The following is a 24,944-nucleotide window of genomic DNA, read 5'->3' as shown; positions in this document are numbered from 1 at the left end:
GCTCAACATGCTCAGTGCATAAGGCTTTACATATAATGGCACTGGTTTGCTACTGGTCTTTCTGTACAAGATTAGTACATCAAAAATAGAGATCGGGTAATATTTTGTCATGTTTAAATTTTTATGATATGTTTGTTTTAGTTCAGTTAAATTTGGGTATCATATTGAAAGGTAAAAACAGTATGCACTTAATATGATTATTATTCACTTTTCTTCATAATTTTATATTTGTTAAAGCACAGTTAGTAAGGTGCACAATGTTATTTTAGGTTTTTTTCTTATAGCTTTAAAGGTACAAATAAACATAAAATTATGTGTAGAAGTAAGAAAAAATGATAATTTAAATTGTTATTAAAACAATATAAAACATTGTGGTTGCAGAGTGATGTGTTCCCATATGTTAAACAACTGCTTTAGAATTAAATGAAAAAGTTGGTATTTCTTTTAGAGGTCTGGGGGATATTTTTTTGTTTACTTATTTCTGTTAGTGTGACCAGTGTCACCATTTCTAAATTTGGTGGTATACAAATAATACCTTTCCACCCATTTGGAAGTTCAGTGATGAAATACTCCAAGACATTTGTCTGTGATTTGCTTTTGAATGTATGAATTTTCAACGCCGGTAGTTAAATTCCCGAAAGGGTTGTATTGTTTATGCCCCCATGGGTAATTGGTCTGTTCATCTGTCTGTCAACTTGTTTCACAATCATTATTTAATAATGTTTTGGTACAGAAACCTCAAACTTGGTAGGCATGTAGATTGTGACTGGCAGATGACCTAATGTTTAAGGTTTGTTCAAAGGTCAAGGTCACTGTGACCTTAAGCTGAAAATTGGTTTCTGATTTAGATTGATAACCAAAAAACTATTTTCCCTTAAATTGTCAAGCTTCACTGGATGATTGCCAGTTTCATTAGATGACCCCTATAGTTTTGGGAGTCAGAAGAAGGTCAAGGTTATTGTTACCTTCAGCTGAAAATCAGTTTCTGATTGATAACTGTAGAAGGCTTTGGTCCACAGTCATCAGACTTCATAGGATGACTGCCTGTGGTCAATAGATCAGTTAATGAACCCTTTTCTTTTGAGGGTCAATTGGTTAAAGGTAAAGGTTGCAGTGACCACAAGTTGAAAATCAGTTTCACATCGATAAATGAAGAACAATTAGGCCTTCAGTTTTCGTACTTATTATGATGATTTTCCTGTGGGCACTTAGGATGACCCCTGTTGTTCGGGTTTTAACTGGTCAGAGGTCAAGCTTGCAGTGGTATTTAGCTGAAAATCTGTTTCCAATCGAAAATGGAAGAAACCGTTTGCCTGCATTTGTCTGATGTCAATAAAAGAACTCTATTGTTTGGGGGGTCAGTACGTCAGAGGTCAAAGTCATTGTGACCTTGAGCTGAAAATAAGTATCTGATCTATAACTGAAGAATGGCCAATAGTTGTAAACTTCAGGATTTTTGCCCTTGGTCAGCAGATGAACCCATTTGTTGGGGGATCAGTAGGACAAAAGTCAAGTCGAATCAAGGGTATTTTCCCAATTCTTCGGACAGTGTGGATTAAAAAAACCTCGCTAGCGCTCGGTTTTCCTTTCCAAGTTTTCACTCTGGTTTGGCATGTAAGATCCTTTAAATCTGGAAATTAGATATCTTTCAAAATATAGTCCCCTATAATTCATAAAACAACCTTTTCAGTTACGGTTATATATTGCTTTGTGGTACTCAAGGCATGCCCTTTGTCACATTGCATGTGGAGCTCGTGTTGCAATTCATGTAAAAACAGTCCATATCATGTTTTTACAAAACTCAAATGCTAATGAATGCAAAATTTGAGTACAAACTTGTGATGACCATTTGTTCAAAATTGCCGAACTTACTGGTAGGCTTTTTTCAAAAATGTTTTGTTAAGTGTTGTTGTTAAACACAAGCTCTACTTGCACATTATTGTGACTCACAGTGGTCATGCAGTGAGCACTACAAAAATTTAGGAATATTGCATTTTACTGTTCTTGAATGTATTAAGCAAAATAGAGAAATAAATATTATAATAAGAAGGGAGTCATATGTGTACTGGAAGATATGACATGGAGTGAATAGTATAAGCATCTCTGACTATTATACATAGGGATATGGGTGAAATATACAATATTTTTTAGGGAAAATACATGTTTTACTGTGTATTAAGGTCTGCAGAAGCCTGCTGGAATGTTTGTGACCGAGACCGAAGGTTGCTGTTTCTGTATAAAAAACATAATTGGCACAAAGACTTAAAGTATTGTTAAAGTTTCATACAATAACTCTACTCTGTGAATTTAAACAAAGATATACACAAGAGTGCTATTTGCCTGCGCATGTTTTGTAAGAACATTTAAATACATGATTGTAGTTTAAACTTTCATATATTTGTAGATGTGGAGTTATTTCGGTGCACATATAAATATTGTTTTAACACGGTCCTATTTTTCTTACACACATTTTCCTGTGGTCAGCTTCGATTAGATAATAGTTACTTTACTTGACAATTTCTTAATTATCTCTGTTTTTTTCCCTACAGTAATTATACCCTGCTGAGTTTCCTCATGTGAAATGAGGTAAAATTTCCTTCACTTTGTATAGCCGGACAGTTGTAATACTGTGACCTTCAACCTTTCAGTAATGAATGAAACCATAAACAAGCAAAACAAAAGTCATTACATATTTTTAGATGTAAAAATATAATTGTACAGACAATAAAAAGGCAGTAAAAAAGGAGACACCTTTGAAAAATCAGTATCCTTAGCTAAAAGATCATTGTGTTTTGGGTGGGGTAAGCATTTTTGTAGGCAAGCAAGCAGACACTTACCGGTATCATATATTCAGCTTGCCTGGTCAGTGTTTAAAAAAGTCCTGCCTGATCAAAGCTTTTATAATACTTTTTAACAAGCATCACTTTCACTTTATATCTGTTACTAATTGATGGATTTGCTTCAGACTTATAGTAGCTGTTTTTCATCATTTGACACAAGGGCCATAACTCTGACACCAATATGTTATGAATTATGCCTTTTTACTTAAAATTTCAGGTTAAAAGTTGTGATACACTTTTGCTCTATCTCATTTATTGAAAAATGGATTTGATTCAAACTTAAAATAGTGGTTCCACATTATTAGTATCTACCCATATGATATGACACATGGTGCATCATTCTTGCAGAAAGTTTTGATGAATTATGTCTCTTTTTATATTTAGTTTGTGTTTTGATGCACTTTACCTTGGTTTCTGTTAATACTAGTAAATACATTTGACTTAGAGTTAATGTATTGTTTAATGTATCATTCAATGTCGTCATCCATATTGGAGTCATTAAACACTTCAGTAACAGCTTTAGCTTCCCCATACCCATGCCCTACTTTACTATCCAGCATCGCAGTAGTTCTGTGATAGCTCTTGTTATAAAAGATGTTGGAATATATGCTTCTACAGTAGTATACATAAACTTCTTGGACTTTCGTCAGTTTACAGTGATCGCTCATGTTTCTGCAGTATTATAGATACACTACTAAGACATAATAAGTTTACAGTGACAGCCCTTGTTTGTAAATTGATATTTTCAGAAAGCCTGTTCCAGCACAGACACAGTCACAACAGTCACAGAGTCTCAGGAAGAAACCGACAGTAGCATCAGCAAAGTGAGATCTTTATTCACTTGACAGTCATTTTGTAAAATTAAGAGAGTGTTGGTATTTTCCTATTTTATTTCACAGATTATTACATAATTCAATGTGATATTCATCCATTTCTGTCCAGATCTTCAACGTTGGCATTTAAAGGAGAAAATTTTTATATTAAAAAGAAATTACAGATCTCTTTCATGCATGTTTTATTTGTTTGAAGAAAGAGAAAACAGTAAACTATTTTCTGCACACATTTTATACATTTGGGAATCTCAGAGCATCCTACTCTTCAGTCATTTAAGTTTAATTTGGTGGCAAAATAAGAAACGAATCGTTAAAAGCCCATGCCTCTTTCATAACAGCTTTGATTTTAGTGGATGACATACATACAGTCACTAAATTGCAGTGTGCAATATTTCCAAAATATGAATTATCTTTTTATGCCCCCAAAGGGAGGCATATAGTTTTTGAACTGTCGGTCTGTCAGTCTGTCGGTCTGTCTGCAATTTTCGTGTCCAGTCCATATCTTTGTCATTGATTGATGGATTTTCAAATAACTTGGCATGAATGTGTACCACTGTAAGACGTGTCGCGCGCAAGACCCAGGTCCGTAGCTCAAAGGTCAAGGTCACACTTAGACATTAAAGGATAGTGCATTGATGGGCGTGTCCGGTCCATATCTTTGTCATCGATGGATGGATTTTCAAATAACTTGGCATGAATATGTACCACAGTAAGATGATGTGTCGCGCACAAGACCCAGGTCTGTAGCTCAAAGGTCAAGGTCACACTTAGACATTAAATGATAGTGCATTGATGGGCGTGTCCGGTCCATATCTTTGTCATCGATGGATGGTTTTTCAAATAACTTGGCGTAAATGTGTACCACAGTAAGACGACATGTCGCGCGCAAGACCCAGGTCCGTAGCTCAAAGGTCAAGGTCACACTTAGACATTAAAGGATAGTGCATTGATGGGCGTGTCCGGTCCATATCTTTGTCATCGATGGATGGATTTTCAAATAAATTGGCATGAATGTGTACCACAGTAAGACGACATGTCGCGCGCAAGACACAGGTCCGTAGCTCAAAGGTCAAGGTCACACTTAGACGTTAAAGGATAGTGCATTGATGGGCGTGTCCAGTCCATATCTTTGTCATCGATGGATGGATTTTCAAATAACTTGGCATGAATGTGTACCACAGTAAGACGACGTGTCGCGCGCAAGACCCATGTCCGTAGCTCAAAGGTCAAGGTCACACTTACACGTTAAAGGTCATTTTTCATGATAGTGCATTGATGTGTGTGTCCGGTCCATATCTTTGTCATTCATGCATGGATTTTAAAATAACTATGCATGAATGTGTGACACAGTAAGACGTGTCGCGCGCAAGACCCAGCTCCGTAGGTCAAAGGTCCTAAACTCTAACATCGGCCATAACTATTCATTCAAAGTGCCATCGGGGGCATGTGTCATCCTATGGAGACAGCTCTTGTTTTAGTAAGACTTTTAATTAATTTTATTGTCGAGCCCGCTTGCGGTGAGCTCGATTTAGTTGCCACTGTCCGTGTATGTGCGTCCGTCTGTCCGATTTTGTCAGGACCATAACTTTGACATGCATGGACCAATCTTGTTAATATTTGGCATGAATGTTTACCTCAGTGAGAAGGCATGTCATGCGCAAACCCCATGTTTCTATCTCAAAGGTCAAGGTCACAGTTGAAGGTCAAACGTCAGATTGAAGTTTGTCCGGAGCATTTCTTCTTCATGCATGGTGAGATTTTGATATAACTTGGCATGAATGTTCAACATTATAAGACGGAGTGTCGTGCGCAAGAACCAGGTCCCTAGGTCCAAGGTCAAGGTCATACTTGACAGCTGGCGGGCGCGACATTCTGCCCGTGGGCATACTTGTATGTATGATCTGCCCTCAATCTTCATGAGATGTAACAGTCATGATTTACAACAGTTTATTATCCCCCGCCGATGAAAACGGGAGGCGGGTATTGAAATGGCTTTGTCAGTCCGTCATTCTGTCCGTCCACAGCCATTTCTCAGTAACTTCCTGGTAGAATTTCATGAAACTTGATATAAACATGAACCAACATACTGCGATGATGCCCGTTAAGTTTTTTTTCTGGATTGGTCAATGTCCCTTAGAGTTATTGCCCTTGATTTAATGAAAAATGCATGTCCGCAGCCATTTCTCAGTAACTACCTGGTAGAATTTCATGAAACTTGAAATAAACATGAACCAACATACTGTGATAATGCCCGTCAAGTTTTCTTTGGGATTGGTCAATTTCCCGTAGAGTTATTGCCCTTGATTTAATAAAAAAAACACGTCCGCAGCCATTTCTCAGTAACTTATAGGTAGAATTTCATCAAACTTGAAAGAGACATGAACCACGATACTGCAATGATGCCCTTCAAGTTGTTTTTGGATTGGTCAGTTTCCCTTAGAGTTATTGCATTTGATTTAATGAAAAATGCACCAAAAATGTCCGTCCGCAGTAATTTCTCAGTAACTAGCAGGTACAATTTCATCAAACTTGAAATAAACATGAGCCAACATACTGCAATAATGCCCGTCAAGTTTTTTTTGGATTGGTCAATTTCCCTTAGAGTTATTGCCCTTGATTTAATGAAAAAAGCCGTCCAGTCATTTCTCAGTAACAAGTTTGTAACATTTCATGAAACTTGAAATAATTAGCCCATACTTATGACTGTCATCATGTTACCCGTCAATATTTTGAATCTTGGTCGAGTTTCCGATTTTGGTCCGTGGGTCAAAATAGGTCACCAGTCATCAGGAAAAGTTGTGTTTAAATAAACTGGCAAATTTGACCACATCTATGAACTGTGCGTCAGAATGTTAGCCCAAAGGCAAGTAACACTTACTTAGGTAGTCGCATTATTGGCGTCTCCTGGGGTCATATAACTAGTGTCACTCAGGTGCGAAATCAAAGGAAAATGCTTTTAACACTGAGAACATTGGCATGAATGTGTACCACAGTAAGACGACGTGTCGCACGCAAGACCCAGGTCCATAGCTCAAAGGTCAAGGTCACACTTAGACATTAAGGATAGTGCATTGATGGGCGTGTCAGTCCATATCTTTGTCATCGATGGATGGATTTTCAAAAACTTGGCATGAATTGTACCACAGTAAGACGACGTGTCGCGCAAGACCCAGGTCCGTAGCTCAAAGGTCAAGGTACACTTAGACATTAAAGGATAGTGCATTGATGGGCGTGTCCGGTCCATATCTTGTCTTTCGGTGGATGGATTTTCAAATAACTTGGCATGAATTGTACCACAGTAAGACGACGTGTCGCGCGCAAGACCCAGGTCCGTAGCTCAAAGGTCAAGGTCACACTTAGACATTAAGGATATGCATTGATGGGCGTGTCCAGTCCATATCTTTGTCATCGATGGATGGATTTTCAAATAACTTGGCATGAATGTGTACCACAGTAAGACGACGTGCCGCGCGAAAGACCCAGGTCCGTAGCTCAAAGGTCAAGGTCACACTTAGAAGTTTAAGGTCATTTTTCATGATTGTGCATTGATGGGCGTGTCCGGTCCATATCTTTGTCATTCATGCATGGATTTTAAAATAACTACGCATGAATGTGTGACACAGTAAGACGACGTGTCGCGCGCAAGACCCAGCTCCGTAGGTCAAAGGTCCTAAACTCTAACATCGGCCATAACTATTCATTTAAAGTGCCATCGGGGGCATGTGTCATCCTATGGAGACAGCTCTTGTTTATTGGTCAATTTTCCATACAGTTATTGCCCTTTAATTGTTAAAAATCCACAGATTTGTACATAACAAACCAACCTATTGGAAGAATTTCATTAAACTTACTTCATTTTTTTCCATAACTTTATATAAACATGTGAATTGTGTACCCACACTTGTCGCCACCTTGCCTTGGTCACCCCCTCCCCCTCCCCCACCTCCCAAATTTTTTTTTCATTCCTTTTTTATTTCTTTTTCTCAAACCTTCCATTAATATTTATCAACATGCAAAGTTGTACTTTTTCTTCCCCTCCACCAGTCATCTCACCACCCTGACAGATTGGATTCCGCCCCCCTCCCCCCCCCCCCACCATTTTTTTTTAATTTTCCATAAGTATTTATAATCAACATGTAAAGTTTTGTACCCTCACCCCTCTTCTCGGGGCCCCCCCCCCCCCACTTACCCTCAATAAAATCTTGGATGAGTTCGATATTAGGGTCACCAGGTCATATCAAAGGAAAAGTTTGTTAGTTTGTTAACACTCTAGAGGTCACAATTTTAGCCCAATCTTAATGAAACTTGGTCAGCATGTTACCCTCAATAAAATCTTGGACGAATTCGATATTGGGTCATCTGGGGTCAAAAACTAGGTCACCAGGTCAAATCAAAGGAAAAGCTTGTTAACACTCTAGAGATCACAATTTTTGCCGAAACTTGGTCAGAATGTTACCCTCAATAAAATCTTGGTAGGTTCGATATTGGGTCATCTGGGGTCATAAACTAGGTCACCAGGTCAAATCAAAGGAAAAGCTTCTTAACACTGTAGAAGCAGCATTTTTGACTGTATCTTCATGAAACTTAGTCAGAATGTTAATCTTGATGATCTTTTGGTCAAGTTTGAATGTGGGTCATATGTGGTCCAAAACTAGGTCACCACGTCGAATCAAAGGAAAAACTTGTTAACATTTTAGAGGCCACATTTCTGACCATATCTTAATGAAACTTGGTCAGAGTGTTAATCTTGATGGACTTTAGGTCAGTAGGTCAGGTGAGTGATACAGGACCTTCATGGCCCTCTTGTTTGCCGTTCCTCACCACAGACCCTTTCGGCGGGGGATACCAATTCATCGAATTTGCTTGTTTTCATTTCATTTTCTGTTAAAGTTGACTTTGCTGCAACCTGACAAATACTTTGGTGTAACAGATATTGATAATCAGGTTAATTATAATCAGGTTTATTTTGATGCTATAAACTCATTCTATGTCTAGTTCATTCCGATCATTTAATTGTTCCATAAGGCATATCATTTTCATGTTCTTTGATCATCTTGACAGCCATTCCCTAACATGACAATGAACACTTTTTATATCAATTAGCTGCCATTCTGACCAGATCATTAAAATTGCTTCCAGGGGATTAAATCAGTGATTACATTTACTCTAACTCCATCTAAAGTGGACTAGCTGAGAGGTGATATTTGTGATACTCATTACTGTATTTTTAATGAGTGAAATCTTAGAAGTTGAGTCCATTTAATGTACCTAGGGGCACCATCAATCTTCTACCTGCTTTCCGCTGAGTGAAGAACATCACAATTACAGGGTTCATATCATCAGATGTTACAGAATTTAGTTGTTTTTTTGTCTTGTTGGAAATAAATGTTGTCATCACTTGGTTTATACTTGGCCATTGGTTATAATTTGCATAAAAGTTTTCTTGCAGGTATTTGTCTTAGGATACTGGTTATAGTACAAATGTGTTAAGATTGTATCTTTCTTTAAGTAGACAGTGGTAGCTTTAATTAATGATAGGCCTATTATTAAGGAACAAAAAAAAAAAAAATATGTGACACAAAACATTGCTCATTTTTCATTGAAATGAATGGTTGTACTTTAATGATTATTATTTGAACTGAATTGTTATTTCTATTTTAACAGGGTTGGTCAACCACCAGGCTTAAAATCCAGTGGCTCATCATCACAGCTAGCAGGGAAGAAGTGATCATGGTTCCAACAATAAGTTTTATGGACCAAACTTCAATCACAAAATGTGATTATACAAAGAACCAGTCTGGTCAAAGCTGTAAAAGATCAGTTCCATTGTTCCATTTGTTGTTTGTGCAGTGAAAGAAAAAGTGGTAGATATTGACAAAATGACACATTTCTGGTTTTTGTAAGTGTAGTTTTGAAATGAAAGAGATTGGTGGACCAGCACAAATATTCATTTAGCTGGTACTTGTACTGTTAGTAATAGTTGTAGTATGTGTGAGAGTGTGTTACCAGGATATATCAGAGCTAAGGGTACATCGAGGGTATTTTTCTCTGCACATATGTCGAGGCTGGTAGGCTGAGACAGATATGTGCAGAGAAAAATACCGAGATATACCCCTAGCTCCGATATATCCTCATAACAAACGAGCATTACATATTGTAACTGTTTTATCGCATAGTTTTATCATTAAAATTTATATAATATAATCATATAAATTTGTTTATTATTATTTTTACTCTTTTGATTCCCTTTCTGCGCCTCGTTGACTGAAACACTAAAACTTCTGTTTTAGAAAATGTGTTCCCCAGATAAAAGTATCCAACAGATTTCTGCATTGGTTTTAAATCTTTGCATTTCATTGGCCAAACATATTGTAAAACTTGTTGTTTTGTTTGTAAAAAAAAAAAAAAAATCAAAGAAAAAGAAACATTTGAGAAATCTCAGAATTTCATATATTTCATTTATTTCTGAATTTGGCAATAACTCGAGTTTTTGAAGTATTCTAGTTTATTTATTCTTTTGCTCTATAAATGTAGGTGTTTGTGATAATTCTTTCTCTGTGAACTGTAAATTGGAGCTAAAATCATCTTTTCTTTGAAAGGAAAAAATTATACTCCCTCGATAGGACCTCGTTAGAGAAAAAGTGTTGCGATATATATCGGAACAGTTTTACTGTGCTGATATATATCACAACAGTTTTTTTTCTAATGAAACTCTATAGAGATTTCTGTGTTGATATATATCGTAACAGTTTTGTAAAATATCAGCACAAATTTTGTAGTAATAATTCTAAATATTTCTGTACAGTATGATAGGGGAAGGAGATTTATGTCAGCTTGTAAGAATATCTCATTCAATACCATGTGCATAATTATTTGGATCATGTTATGTTATTATTATTTAAACACGTTATATTTGGAGAGCTCCTTCTTAAGACAAAATGTGTTTATTTTTGTTTGATTATCATTATAATACCCTCATTCGTTTTCATTTTTATTTTGGTGTATTTATGAAATGGTCTTAACCTTTCTCGTTGTGAGAATATACAGTACCAATGTCAATGTGTCTAATGTTTGTTTTTGTTTTCTGAGCTTGAGTTGTTGTTCTTTTTTCCAAGAAATATATCAATGTTGTCATCATATGTACAAAGCATACCTGCATGCAAGTTCAACTTGGTAAAATTCACTGCTCAAACATCAGTGGAACCATCAGATCTGATGAATCTATGGTCAGTCTAAGGATCAATAGTATTATTTTTAGTAATTCTTGACAGCAAAAAATCAGATCTGTAGCTGTTAATTGACTATTTAATGATAGGACACAGAATGTATTAGTTATTGTATGCCCATGGCATAGAGGTTAATTACTAGTTGATATGCAAATCAAAAGTGTATGCTTAGAAATAATTATAAGGAAATTGTGAATCATATATTAGTTCAGAGATGACCATGGGGTCATTTCTGATAAAGTCTCTACAGAAGAAAATGTTCTCAGGTGAAATGAAGTAGAACATTTGCAAATAGTGTCTCTGATTGTTATATGTCTATTTTATTTTTATTGTATGTTTTAGCTCACCTGAACCAGACTAACACATTTCTTAAGTGGCATCTTCAAGGGCACAGAGCTTTTAAGTCCTGATTTCTTGTCTTGATCATATCTTTGTGCATTTCAGCACCGTTTTTCATAAACACAGTTGTTACCATTCATGATACAGTGTGTCAAAGATATATTCAAGGTCAAATAGTCAGGGTCAGGTTAGCGATTTAGGGCCACTATGGCCCTCTTGTTTGTATAATTAAAATGTGTGTTAAATGTGTATATAAGTTTAATTAGGTTAAACCATTATGCCTGTGATACAAGTACTTTTATAGATAAAAATTAATATGTAAAAGCAGATAAATAAATTCTAATAACTGTATCTGCCTCTGTTACTTTATTTGAAATTTTTCTTTCAATTGAATCGGTTGTTTACTTTAACTGTAGATCTGAGAACGGATGTTCTGAAGAAACATGGTATAAGGTTTAGACTTGTATAAACTACTTGTGCAACCAAGATGGAGAATATAAGATTATTTTATTACCTATGTCTTTGCCATATTTAGAAGCAGAAAGAAATAAAAGTACATGTAATGCTGATTACCTTCCCAGCAGGAATATAGTGTTTTGAACTGTCTGTCTAATACTGTAGGAGAAGTTGAGTACCCTAGTGTGATGGAGTGTCATCCAGCTGAAATTAAACTTACATCATCAACATGAAGTGGATTTTTATTAGCTCACCTGAGCACAAAGTGCTCAAAGGTGAACTTTAGTGATCACCCTGTGTCCGGCGTCGTCCGTCCGTCCGTCCGTCGTCAACAATTTGACTGTTAACACTCTAGAGGTCACATTTTTGGCCCAATCTTAATGAAACTTGGTCAGAATGTTACCCTCCATAAAATCTTGGACGAGTTCGATATTGGGTCATCTGGGTTCAAAAACTAGGTCACCAGGTCAAATCAAAGGAAAAGCTTGTTAACACTCTAGAGGTCACAATTTTGACCCAATCTTAATGAAACTTGGCCAGAATGTTACCCTCCATAAAGTCTTGGACGAGTTCGATATTCGGTCATCTGGGGTCAAAAACTAGGTCACGAGGTCAAATCAAAGGAAAAGCTTGTTAACACTCTAGAGGTCACATTTTTGGCCCATTCTTAATGAAACTTGGTCAGAATGTTACCCTCCATAAAATCTTGGATGAGTTCGATATTGGGTCATCTGGTGTCAAAAACTAGGTCACCAGGTCAAATCAAAGGAAAAGCTTGTTAACACTGTAGAGGCCGCATTTATGACTATATCTTCATGAAACTTGGTCAGAATGTTAATATTGATGATCTTAAGGTCCAGTTTGAATCTGGGTCATGTAGGATTAAAAACTAGGTCACCTGGTCAAATCAAAGGAAAAGCTAGTTAACACTGTAGAGGCCACATTTATGACCATATCTTAAAGAAACTTGGTCAGAATGTTTATCTTGATGCTCTTTAGGTCAAATTTAAACCTGGGTCAGCTTCGGTCAAAAACTAGGTCACTAGGTTAAATCAAAGGAAAAGCTTGTTAACACTGTAGAGGCCACATTTATGACTATATCTTCATGAAACTTAGTCAGAATATTAAACTTGATGATCTTTAGGTCAGGTTTGAATCTGGGTCATGTTGGGTCAAGAATTAGGTCATGGGGGCAAATCAAAGGAAAAGCTTGTTAACACTCTAGAGGCCACATTTATGACTGTAACTTCATGAAACTTAGTATGTTAAACTTGATGATCTTTAGGTCAAGTTCAAATCTGGGTCATGTTGGGTCAAAAACTAGGTCACGGGGTCAAATCAAAAGAAAAGCTAGTTAACACTGTAGAGGCCACATTTATGAACATATCTTGATGAAACTTGGTCAGAATGTTAATCTTGATGATCTTTAGGTCAATAGGTCAGGTGAGCGATACAGGGCCTTCATGGCCCTCTTGTTTCTTAAGTTATGTTCATTTTTGCCATCCAACTGAAATGAAACTTGGTATACATCATGAAAATGAAGTTAACATTTGCATATTGAAGGTACTTCCTTGTGCACTTTAAGAAGCATTGTGTACCCATCTATTTCCACCAAAATGAAGTGAAACTTCTTATCAATTGTCAGCATGCAATAAACATGCCCAGGTCGTCTGACTATTAGCCCACCTGAACCAAATGTTCAAAGTGGGCTATTGTGATACTACAACGTCCGTCAACCGTCGTCAATAACATTTTTACTGTTAGCAGTATAAAGGTCACAATTTAGGCTCAGTCTTAACGAAACTTGGTCTGAATATTCACCTAGATAAGTATTTAGTTACTGGGTTATTTGGGGTCAAAACTGGGGGGTCACCAAGTCAATTATAGCAAAACCTTTTTAACGCTAGAGGCCACATTTTCTATCTCGTCTTCAGACTTTTTTGTCAGAATGTTGGTCTCTGTGAAATCTAAATCAATTTCAAACTCTGCTATTTGAGGTCAAAAACAAGTTCAATACATCAAATTATAGAAAAACCTTGTTAACATTGTAGAGGCCACATTTTCTACTTGATTTTCATAAAACTTAGAATCTTTGTGGAATCTGTCACTTTTAAAATTGGGTTGCCTGAGGTATTAAGCTAGGTCACTATGTATATTCATAGAAAACCACATTTTTTACCTCATCATAAAACTTTTGTCAGAATGTTTGCCTCTGTCAAATCTAGTCAAGTGCAAAACTCAGTTACATAATTTTAAAAACTACCTCACCAGGCCAAGTCATACCCTGTTAACACTATAGAGGTCACATTTACCAGATGGCCTCATAATATTTGTCTTTATGAAAGGTAGCTAAAGTTCAAAACTGTTTACCTGAGGTCTTTAACTAGGCTACAAGGTATCAATATAGAAAAACCGTGTTAATGCTCTGGAGGCCACATGTTCTACTTGATCTTCATAAAACTTTATCAGGCCTGTACGGAACTAGGACCTGTTTTACAGCTGTAAAATGTCTGCAAAAGACCTGTATTTTGAAATTACAGCTGTAATAGACCTGCAAGTGGAAAATGACCAGAAATACAGTTAAAATTCACAGGTGTTAAACATGCAGGTCCCAAAAGTACAGATTTCAAAACTTAACAGTTGAAAGTTACAGCTGTAAAATGGTTATGTCTCAAAATTACAGCTGTAACGTTTTTAGGGAAACATGAGTATTGTCAGCCATCTTTAATGCATTTGGTGAGATATAGCTGAAATTCACAGAGACACCACATCTAAAATACTGGAATTTTGTCCGTTATGGAGTAAGCACAGATGTTTGATTATCTAATATAGTTGTAAAAGGACGTGTATTATAGTACATACATTAACTATTTACACTATATTTGAAACTGATAAGATACAAGATTGTCATATGTTTTCGTGACAAAGAAATTTTTTATAAACAAGATCTAATGCAATTCTAATTTGTATCCGACTCTTGAATTTTGCAGTTGTTATACTGTAAACGTACTTCATATTGTTCTGTCTTTACTAGACCATTTATTTTGCCATTTTTGTAGTAACTGCTACCCTTTCTAGAAAATTACGTTTGAATCAAATCAACTGAGTAATGAAAGAGAAATAGTGGGAACGCATCAAAAACAAAACAAACAAAAAACAACAAAAAATAAAAAAAACTGACCAGAAACGATGGCAAGAAAGATGCATGTTATGCATGTATTTTATAATAGTAGATTACCCTAAATAAGTAAATAAATCTTAACTAAGAAGGCCCAAGAAAAAAAAATCTACATAAATATGCATGGGTCACAAGAACATTCTTCGGTAAAGAAACAAATCAAACATGAATTTTCAAGTCCTGTTTCTGTGCGCAAAACATTTCGAAAGGAAGTAATTTAAAGGTGTTTTTCACAATTATTTCTAGCGGACAGAATTTTTTGTAACTTTGCATATTTATAAATTGATGTATGACAAGTTAAAATAAAAAATAAAAATAGTAGGTACCCGTGCTTCTTTTTTCAATATTCAAAGTTTATTAAGAACACCAAATCGGCATTTTTGTCTGAAGAAACAGTACATACATGTCATAATAAAACTACTGCAAACAATTATTTATTCGAAGTTTCACTCTGATGTTACTGTTTATGCATCCGAATTAATAACACCACTATAACTATGCATAAAATGTCAACAAATAGATATTTTAAATCAGAAAAAATACTCTTGACAGATGTCGAAAGTATCTGAAACTGAGAAAAACACGAAGTATTTCTTAATGATATGAAAAATCTAGCGGACAGAATTTTTCCAAATTTTATATTATGTAAGCTAGAACTAAGACAAAAAAATCTAAACCAAAAATGTAAATCAACACGTGCTTGTTTTCAAGAAAAATTAAAAAATATTCACTCCACCCACAAAAGTATTTTTTCATTACCCCACCCACCTAAAATTTATGAACATTTAATTTTCTTACAAAACATATTGCACAATGTTATAATCAGTTTCTTAACCAATATTCTTACTCACATGCGGAATAATGCTCCTTTAAGGTTGCGTGCCTCTAGGTCAAATACTTTTTTGAGATACGTGCTACACAAGCTTTCACATCCCATACACGTAACTATATATAGACCACGTCAAGGGACATAAATCCATTTTTATTGAGTGAAACCTCAAATAAAAGCACTGGTGTACAATTTCGCATGCTGAATTTAATTCTTGTGTGGTTTCATGACACTTGGCGCATATAATTTTGCGGTACATGCGACACAAATGTTTAGACCCTTTATGTACAATTTGACTATCAAGGGCCATAACTCTGGTCTTACTGCGTGAAATGCGAGACTGGGCACAAAAAGTATAACAACATTTTTAGGAAGTCACATTTGAATTTGAAGGAGATATATCTACGTTAAGATTTTCTGGAATTTTATTTGACTTGGAGTCTGCTGTATCATTACTGGACGAAATAGTTTACTTTCAAATTGGCTGTCCACAATGTATTCGATTCGAGCACTTCTTACAACTACTCCTCCGATAAAATACCATCACTTTTAAAGGTAAAATATGGATGCACGACCTATATTGTCAGTACATACGATATATTTTGCGCGAGTGCGCTGCATATCCGACAATTATGCACTTTCGGCGGCGAATTCTGAACTTTACAGTGGATACCGCTTGCTGCGCGATTGAGCTGCGCACAAAATATTGTGATGAACTCCTTTAATCAGAAAGAAACCCATAACCTAAATGCGGATATTCTACGCTTAAACATCTAATTCATATAAATTGGAGGAAACGTCCTGAACTAACATGCTATAAATCTTTTGGGACAGACTGTCATTCTCGCACTAATTAAACTAATGGATATGATAAAACTGGTAGAAAATAAACTCTACTGATCCTCCGGCAAGGTATAAGTTTTCGTAGATGGTTTGACTGTTTAAGTGTAGGCCTATGTAATTGGATTGTATTTACTTAAAATATTGAGACACAAGAAATGGGGAAAAAGTATTACAAAATGAACATAGGTAGCTCGCTCATGTTGAATTATAACTTTGCAGGCATATAGTATCACTGTCAACCAGACGCAAGAATCCAAATGACACCCAGGCTACATGTATGAAACCGTGCATGTGTTATTTGCCGGAAAAAATTAGATATTCAAGTGTTTCATAAATTTTAAAGCGGAAAACAAGTTGCTCAATATCTTATTCGTATGTTGAAATAAGTGATACATGTACATTCGCTGCGCTGCCCATTCTTGTAGAGGTTGTATTCGACGGCTGGTTAGTGTAGAGAACAAGATATCTAAAACTGAATCAAGCAGACTTTTCTTATCAATTACAGAGACAATATTTCTGTAATGGCTTAAAATGTTTTCAGGAATGCTGAGAAATTATCGTACCGTCCTTTCATACCATCACTCAGGACCTCTTGCATCCAGATCTGATACGTAGAGTGCATCCTCTGGACAGAAGCTCCTGCAAATGCTGAAATAACAATGCAACACATTTTAAGTAGAATATCACTGTTGTACGGCATGTTCTACTCTATGACGTGTACTGGTATGGTCCGTTCTTTGACAAGGCAGGGTCCAGGTCCAGTTTTTTTCGAAAAAATAGCATATCCATATTTCACTCAACAGCTATGTACTGAAACATTTAATTACTGTAAAATATTTATACACCATGCATTCCAGGATACCACTGCAACAATTTTGCTTCCATTTCAAAGTCGTAAAAGGTCAAACAGATAATGTTAACAGCTATTCTTGGCCACCGATGCCTCCGGAGAATCATAAACATTCTTTAATTTCAGTATTTTAGTTACCGCCGGCAAAACGTGTAATTAACGTGTAACTAAATGTAATACTGTTGGAAAGTAAGAAACATCTTTAATCGCATTAGATTTATAGCGGTTCTTAATCAAAGTAAGAAATCTTATCAGGTTAATGTGTCTTAGAATATTTTCATGATCTGCTGCTACTTTATAAATCAATACATGGTAACTGCATATAGACCTAGTGGCAGACTTAGATTGCGTTTATCCATTCTACAATTAAATGTCAATTATAATATCACTCTGCTGCCAGGGAATCCCCCTGGGATCAATCTTGCTCCAGGAGATAAAGCACTTGTAGTGTTGTTTCGGAATAAACTAGTCGCATTGTCTATACCACCCAATAATAGGGTCGGCCGGTAAAGTTTCCATTCATCTTGAAACAAAGGTTTCCCATAAGCAGACGACAAGCCACAATATCTTAAAGGTCAAAGTCACACGTAATGGTAAAAATTCTTGTCCAGACAATTACCTTGCTATGCATGCATAAAGATTCAAGTAATTTGACACAAACCATAACAAACGACGTGTCTTTCAGACGATTTTGACGCCTATCTCAGAGGTCTATTCAACAAGGAAAAGTTGAATTTATTAGTTTTACGTCACTGTTATATCAGACCATTTTAATTTTCCTGCCTTCGAAATTCGATAGATTAAGGAATTTCAATTGCTTTATAATCAAGCGTATTTGACAAAGTATACCATTTGCACTGTAGTTCTACTATTCCAAATAATATGACTTGTTTGTTAATACACAGATATGTATACATTACATATATGTGTATAGTTAAATGTAAAACGGGTATCTTTAGATAACGATATATTATTTCAATACACATTCTCGTCGGTCAATAACGGAATATAAAAATGATTGATAATTGTACACGTACCAGTGTTGGGCATTCAGTTTTAAACATTATAACGCAACTCTGTACAATCAGTCGTCCTCCTGTCGCGTTTTACTAACTTATATAATGACATCTGAGTGCCTTATATAACTGAAACACTGCTGGAAACGGCATAAACATCAGTAAAAGAAATAAAAAAACAACAACAGATAAACTGAACAATAACTGGTAAACGCTTAAGCTGGCAACGGCAATGAAAATATTAAATCATGGCTTCAAATGTCAAGACAACAATGATGTAATGTTTTCTAGCTTAATGGTTGAGATGTCGCGATTAGGCTTGATATCTGTGAAGGTTACTGTATATATCAAACAAAAACAACATTCTTGACTTCTCAAAGACAAAGATCCAAGTTCAAAGAACGAATCCACTTTAAAATGGATTTAATATTTTCAGTGTTTCTACGGCTATGAACATAACAAGCATGTATACAAAAATATTTTTCAAATAGACAACGATGAGAACATATTTCATGTTTTAAAGCTAACCTTCACCTCTCCCAATGTATTTCATGTTTCTGTATATAATCTTAACTTTATAATTTGACGTGCTAAATAATCCTTTCCATTTGTTATTTATCATTTCTCCAGCAACTGATTATTAACTAAATTTGATATATTTTCTTCTAAAAAACCTTTTAATGCTAAGACTATGAATAATTCTCTGGTATCTGTAAATTGTCGCTAATAGGAAAAGTTGCTTCTTGCAAGTAAAGCAATTCGTTTAAATTGCTTTGAGTTGACTTGCTAGTATCGCATTTTTTTCATGTTAGGGAACAATCCAGCAAGTTTGTAGATGGTATAGCTGGTTTTTGCCAAGTTCTTTCATGACGTGTTCAGATATGCATTACTTTGGGGGTATTGGGGATTATATTGTCTCCCAAATATCAGAGTAGGCAATTAGTCGCGTGTGTTATACTGTCTACTTGTAGCCGCTTTATAATTATACCATCACTGTCCAAGAATGAAACCAGTCTCGGCTAAAAGAGGGAAACCAGTCTCGACTCCCAAGAGGGAAACCAGGCTCGTCTCCAAGAGGGAAACCTGTCTCGTCTCCAAGAGGGAAAGCAGGCTCGTCTTCAAGAGGGAAACCATTCTCGTCTCCAAGAGAGAAACCAGTCTCGTCTTCAAGAGGGAAACCAGGCTCGTCTCCAAGAGGGAAACCAGTCTCGTTTCTAAGAAGGAAACTAGCTTTCGTCTCCAAGAAAGAAACCAGTGTAGTCACCTAGAAGGAAATCATTCTCGCTTCCAAGAAATAAAAACGTCTCGTCCTTAAGAAGAAAAGCAGTCTCGTCTCAAGAAAGAAAACAAGTCTCGTGTACAAGAAATAAATCAGTTTCGTCTCCAAGTAGTAAACCAGTCAGTCTCGTCTTTAAGAAGAAAGCAGTCTCGACTCCAGAATTAGGGCTGCGGATATATTTCAGAGAGAATGTAATATAATCATTAACTTTCCTAATACGCCGCACTACCTTATATACATCTATACAGGAACCATTTATACTTCATCAAAGAAAAAAGTTCAAATGATGATATGCCGGTAGGGTACTTATAAAATAATTATTAGAGTATTTCTTGATGTGAGGAGATCTGAAAACTTTAGATGGGTTTTCTTTTGGGAAACGTCTTCAGTTTGACTTGTAATATGTAATCTAAGGCGATACGAAAAGAGGGAAATCAGTCTCGTCTCCAGGTCTCCAAGAGGAAAACCAGTCTCGTTTCCAAGAGGGAAACCAGGCTCGTTTCCAAGAGGGAAACCAGTCTCTTCTTAAGAGGGAAACCAGTCTCGTCTTTAGTATGTTGTCAGTTGAAAATAACTACATAGTGTCAGCTGCAATGTTTAACTATTTTGTATAACCCTAAGGAAATATATATTTGAACTACTAATATTAAAATGTAATCACAATGCCCAAAATGGTTTCATTTACTGTAAATAAAGTTTTAACATCTTGTTTTATGTAAGATTCAATACAGAAGAGTGTCTTGAAAGCATTGTGAAAGAGTACCTTTAAATTCTTTCTATTTGAGTGATTATGGTGACATCATAGCCGACTTGAATAGGTGCACGAGTGTTATTGGAACCTTTTTTTAGTTCGTAAATAAATGGAATTTATTTCTGCTTAAGGACTGAAGTAGTTTTCGATAATGAAATTCCAGCTTTTCTACTTGATAGAATTTAATTTGGCATTTAATGTCAGGATATATAATATGACGACTAAAACATGGGATTTCTAATTCAGTGAGCTCTGTTAAGATATATTTAGCTACTTAAAGGTCCAATACTAAGGAAAGTGAACATTTTAATTTCTTTTAAAAAGCACAGAAACTATTTCATTTTATTGGAAAATGAAAGTTGGTATGTAGAAATTCGAAATAAATCGCAGTATATGTACAATTATTTTTCTATGAAGTATGAAGAAAGCTAAAAAGACCTGGGGGGTCATTCTGTCGATTCATTGAAATTTCAACATAATACACATACATTTCTTTGAGTTCCAAAGACCTTCTGTAAATTTTGACCTGCCAATCTTCATTATTTAGTGTCTTGCAGAAGTCTATGCACTGGCTATGAAAAAAATTGCCAACTCACTTTCCCCTAGTAATGGACCTTTAATTGACAATGCCAAGGATGTTATTTGCGATAGCTATGGAATCGGTAAATGACGATGAAAATGCAAGTAATTTTATATTAAAAGATTTTGAAAAAGAGCTGGAAAGCAGTAATGGGATTTCTGTGGAGGTTTGCGTCGACGTGATATTTAGCGCCTGATGATGTATGCATCTAGAAACAACGCTTTCAAAATTTAATAAAATATTTTACTTAATAGCTTGCATAACTGTCTTGATAAATTTACACACATACTGAGTTGATTATTGGCTTTGCAGAAATTTTTCATTATCATTTTCGCCTAAATTGAACTATTCCGCAACTCGTATTACCATTTCCGGTCCTGGCGTGTATAAACAAAGGAGCGTTACGACCTATACCATTTGGCGCTATGCATGCACAAAGAAACAGTTCTTTTATATTTGATCTAAGGGTGGTTATACGTTGAGCGTACTAGTTTCACAAGGGCGCAGTCCTTTTGCTATAAATTATTTCTTAAATGAAACTGGTGGTGTTCTCTGTACATTGACAGTGTGTAGCAAAGGCTTGAATGCATAGATCATGCTCAAAAAGTCAAAAGATGTACATTATTCACTGGTTAACACGAACAGTCTTATTTTGGGATGTAAGAAAATAGAGTATTACATTTTTATGGCATAGTGATCTACAGAAGGAAAGCCTCAGAAACCTTATCGTAGATCGTCCACCTCGAGTGCGAAAGGTCGTGGGTACGCTCCCCGGCTGTGTCATGCCATAGACGATCTTATTATAAGACGCAGTTAGCTTTTTTGCACTGCGCTCAGTCTTGGGGAAAAAGAAGCTGGCCTTTTCTGCATTTTAGCCCTCGCTTGGATAGATACCATCAGGGGTTAGGTATCGAGAGTGATAAGGTCGTAGAACTGGCTTTAATATCGACCGGATACAATCAGTAGGCCTACAAATAGATGGGACACATCTCTGTTTTTCTCGCTAAGTTTTATCATACTCCTACAGCTCCAACTTTATTGCAGAAAATATTTAATACAAGTATAATTACGTATGGAAATGATAGAGATAGAAGATAGAAATTATTCAAGAACGTCATGTGGAATTGTTGTTAATACGATTCTCTCAGGTTAATTTAGTTGTGATAACCTTGTTACTCTCGTAAGTGTCGCGACAGAATACTTCCTGAAGTGTTGAAACGATTTGTTCGCGTGCTTCCTGGGAAATGTTAATCAAATGTATTGTTATTGTTACAAATAACGATTTTGAAACGATTACTACTGTCAACGTACTTCACCGGTATTATGTTGGTGTTTGCTTATTTCATCCTTTCTCTGGTAATAGGGAATCGATCCTACCGAGTGTCGTGAAGCGACGAAAATCAGGATCGATCCCTCTACGGTAACATGCGATATACCGAATGAGATATACTTTTGGCACGTGCAAAGAGCGTCTGACTTCTGATTTTTTTGGAAGAATACGCTTTTTCCTTGTGCCTAATAAGCATCCACATAACTTGTCCGAACCGCAACGTCTTGCACATCAGCACAAATATGGGCAGTGTTTTTTTTTATTCCAAAATCTACCTTTAAACTGATAGGAAATCGATCCTGCGCGAAACGACGAAAATCGAGATCGATCCCTCTACGGTAACATGCGATATACCGAATGAGATATTTACTATCGAAAAATGTGTCCTTCGGTCCGTGCCGCCGTCATAGACAGTTCTTTTCAAATGTAATGGGAGTTGAAGTCGGATCGATTCCCGATTGAGGCAGTGACTTATTTCATATTATAGCTGAGCTATCCATGTATGCACTACTTGTTGTATGTTGTGCCATGCACGAGGTCTGAGTAACCGTTTTGTCATAACTGAATCGTTACGGTGGCGCTGTCACACCATAATTATAATTTGTTTCAAATTTGGTGACTCTATCACAAAGTCCAGGAGATAAATGCCTGTCAAAGTATGATCATTTAAGTATTTGGACTAAGTCAAGGGCCACAATTGCCAGACCAGAAACAAATATTAAAACCCAGGTGCCTAACTTCACTTGCCAGTTATCACATTTGTCAAGTTTGGTGGCTGTCAATCAGCTACGTACGGACAGTTCCTTCGTAAGCGGCCACAAGGGAGAGTCCGTGTTCTAAACATCGTTATTTCTATCATTATATTTATGATTTTCTCCGACAAATGTCAATTTGTAGGCTAATAGATCATACAATCCTTTATAGATAGAATTCGTTCTATCTTATATTTCCCCGAACCGAAGTCTCCATGGTAATCTAACTTATCCACAATTCACATGACACAGTGAGATTAAGCGCAAAATATGTGACATTGTACACATCTCAATTCCCTTAAGAGACCGCCTAGTAAAATGTGCCATCTTCATCATAAAATGGTAAATTAAACAGCAATAGAGTAAGCTAGCGCTATGCATTTCAATAGGATTGACAGTAAATTACTTTTTCGGTTTCTTGACGCAATGTATTCATGTTTCCGAAAAGTACATTTCCATCTACAGAAAAGTGAAACAACTACAGTTAAAAGGTTGTAGGTCAGAGAATATATTCATATATTGATTTATTTAACAACACCCCCCCCCCCCAACACACCGCCACTACTACCACCAGTACGAATATCTACATAGTTTAGGTAAATAATGTCACAGAGTAAACTTTTTAAAGGTCCAATACTAAGGAAAGTGAACATTTTAATTTCTTTTAAAAAGCACAGAAACTATTTCATTTTATTGGAAAATGAAAGTTGGTATATAGAAATTCGAAATAAATCGCAGTATATGTACAATTATTTTTCTATGAAGTATGAAGAAAGTTAAAAAGACCTGGGGGTCATTCTGTCGATTCATTGAAATTTCAACATAATACACATACATTTCTTTGAGTTCCAAAGACCTTCTGTAAATTTTGACCTGCCAATCTTCATTATTTAGTGTCTTGCAGATGTCTATGCACTGGCTATGAAAAAAATTGCCAACTCACTTTCCCCTAGTAATGGACCTTTAAGCATTTTCACATGTAGTCAGAATGTTCAGTATTCACATTTAAACTACGATTTCGAACATATACAGGATGTTTTTTTTTTAACCTGCGGATTTTTATTTTGTTTTATCAATTCAAAGCGTTTAGAAACATTGAGGAACCCTTGGGGAAAAAAAAAAAAAAAAAACCCAGTTCATTAATATTTATCAAGTATTCCTTTTACAATTACGATACTGATCTAAATAAGTTACCTATACGGGATGAAGAAAAACAGGAATAAACGCAATCGAGCCGTTCCGTCAGCATCTGTGATGTGGATGGAATCATTATATTCAGGAGCATTTTTTACCGTGCCGAAACAGTTATTACTGTGTCCATTCATTATTTTGAGAAAATGGGCTTGTAACGTATCATCTAGGATAAGGGAAGGGGAATGGGTGAGGGTGGGAGTAGGAGTTGTAAGAGGGGAAGAATATTCAACTTTTTACATTTTTTGAATTATATTGCCTACAGATAAGATGTAGAATTAAACAGCACTATATACTGTTTACTTCGAAAATCTTCCCGGATAAATTTTCATTAATGAGACGTTTTCAAGTCTGTGACTTTATATTAATAACATTCAACGTATTGTCTTTCATACAGCTTACTAGCTAATTATTTTCAGATGGAGAGAGACTGTTTAGCATACACATTAACGGTTAGAATACAGTTGTAGAACAGAACAGAACAGATCACTAGTATACATTAAAGCATAAATCAAATGTGTTTGTAACCAATCCTATGTTTGTTTATAAATCTAAAGCTTTCCATACAATATATTTGAAACAATCGAATAATCCACTAACTTTATTAGGTGATCTGATATAAATTTAAATAATGGGAATATGTTGCAACAT

General features: G+C 35.9%; 1 protein-coding gene across 2 annotated transcripts in view; it reads left to right on the top strand.

The window, feature by feature from the left end:
• The window catches only part of LOC123566022 (tubulin polyglutamylase complex subunit 2-like), a 52,671-nt gene extending 41,084 nt beyond the window's left edge, over nucleotides 1-11,587 (top strand). For both annotated transcript variants that reach the window (XM_045359844.2, XM_045359845.2), the window contains 2 exons: nucleotides 3,590-3,664; nucleotides 9,338-11,587. In XM_045359844.2, the coding sequence (XP_045215779.2) occupies nucleotides 3,590-3,664; nucleotides 9,338-9,401 (139 nt within the window). In that variant the 3' untranslated portion in view covers nucleotides 9,402-11,587. The remainder of the gene's footprint in view (nucleotides 1-3,589; nucleotides 3,665-9,337) is intronic.
• Nucleotides 11,588-24,944: the final 13,357 nt, after the last annotated feature.

The sequence above is a fragment of the Mercenaria mercenaria genome, chromosome 8 (assembly GCF_021730395.1).
Source record: "Mercenaria mercenaria strain notata chromosome 8, MADL_Memer_1, whole genome shotgun sequence".
In the NCBI taxonomy this organism is placed as follows: Eukaryota; Metazoa; Mollusca; class Bivalvia; order Venerida; family Veneridae; genus Mercenaria; species Mercenaria mercenaria.
This window is presented reverse-complemented; position numbering and strand designations above follow the sequence as displayed.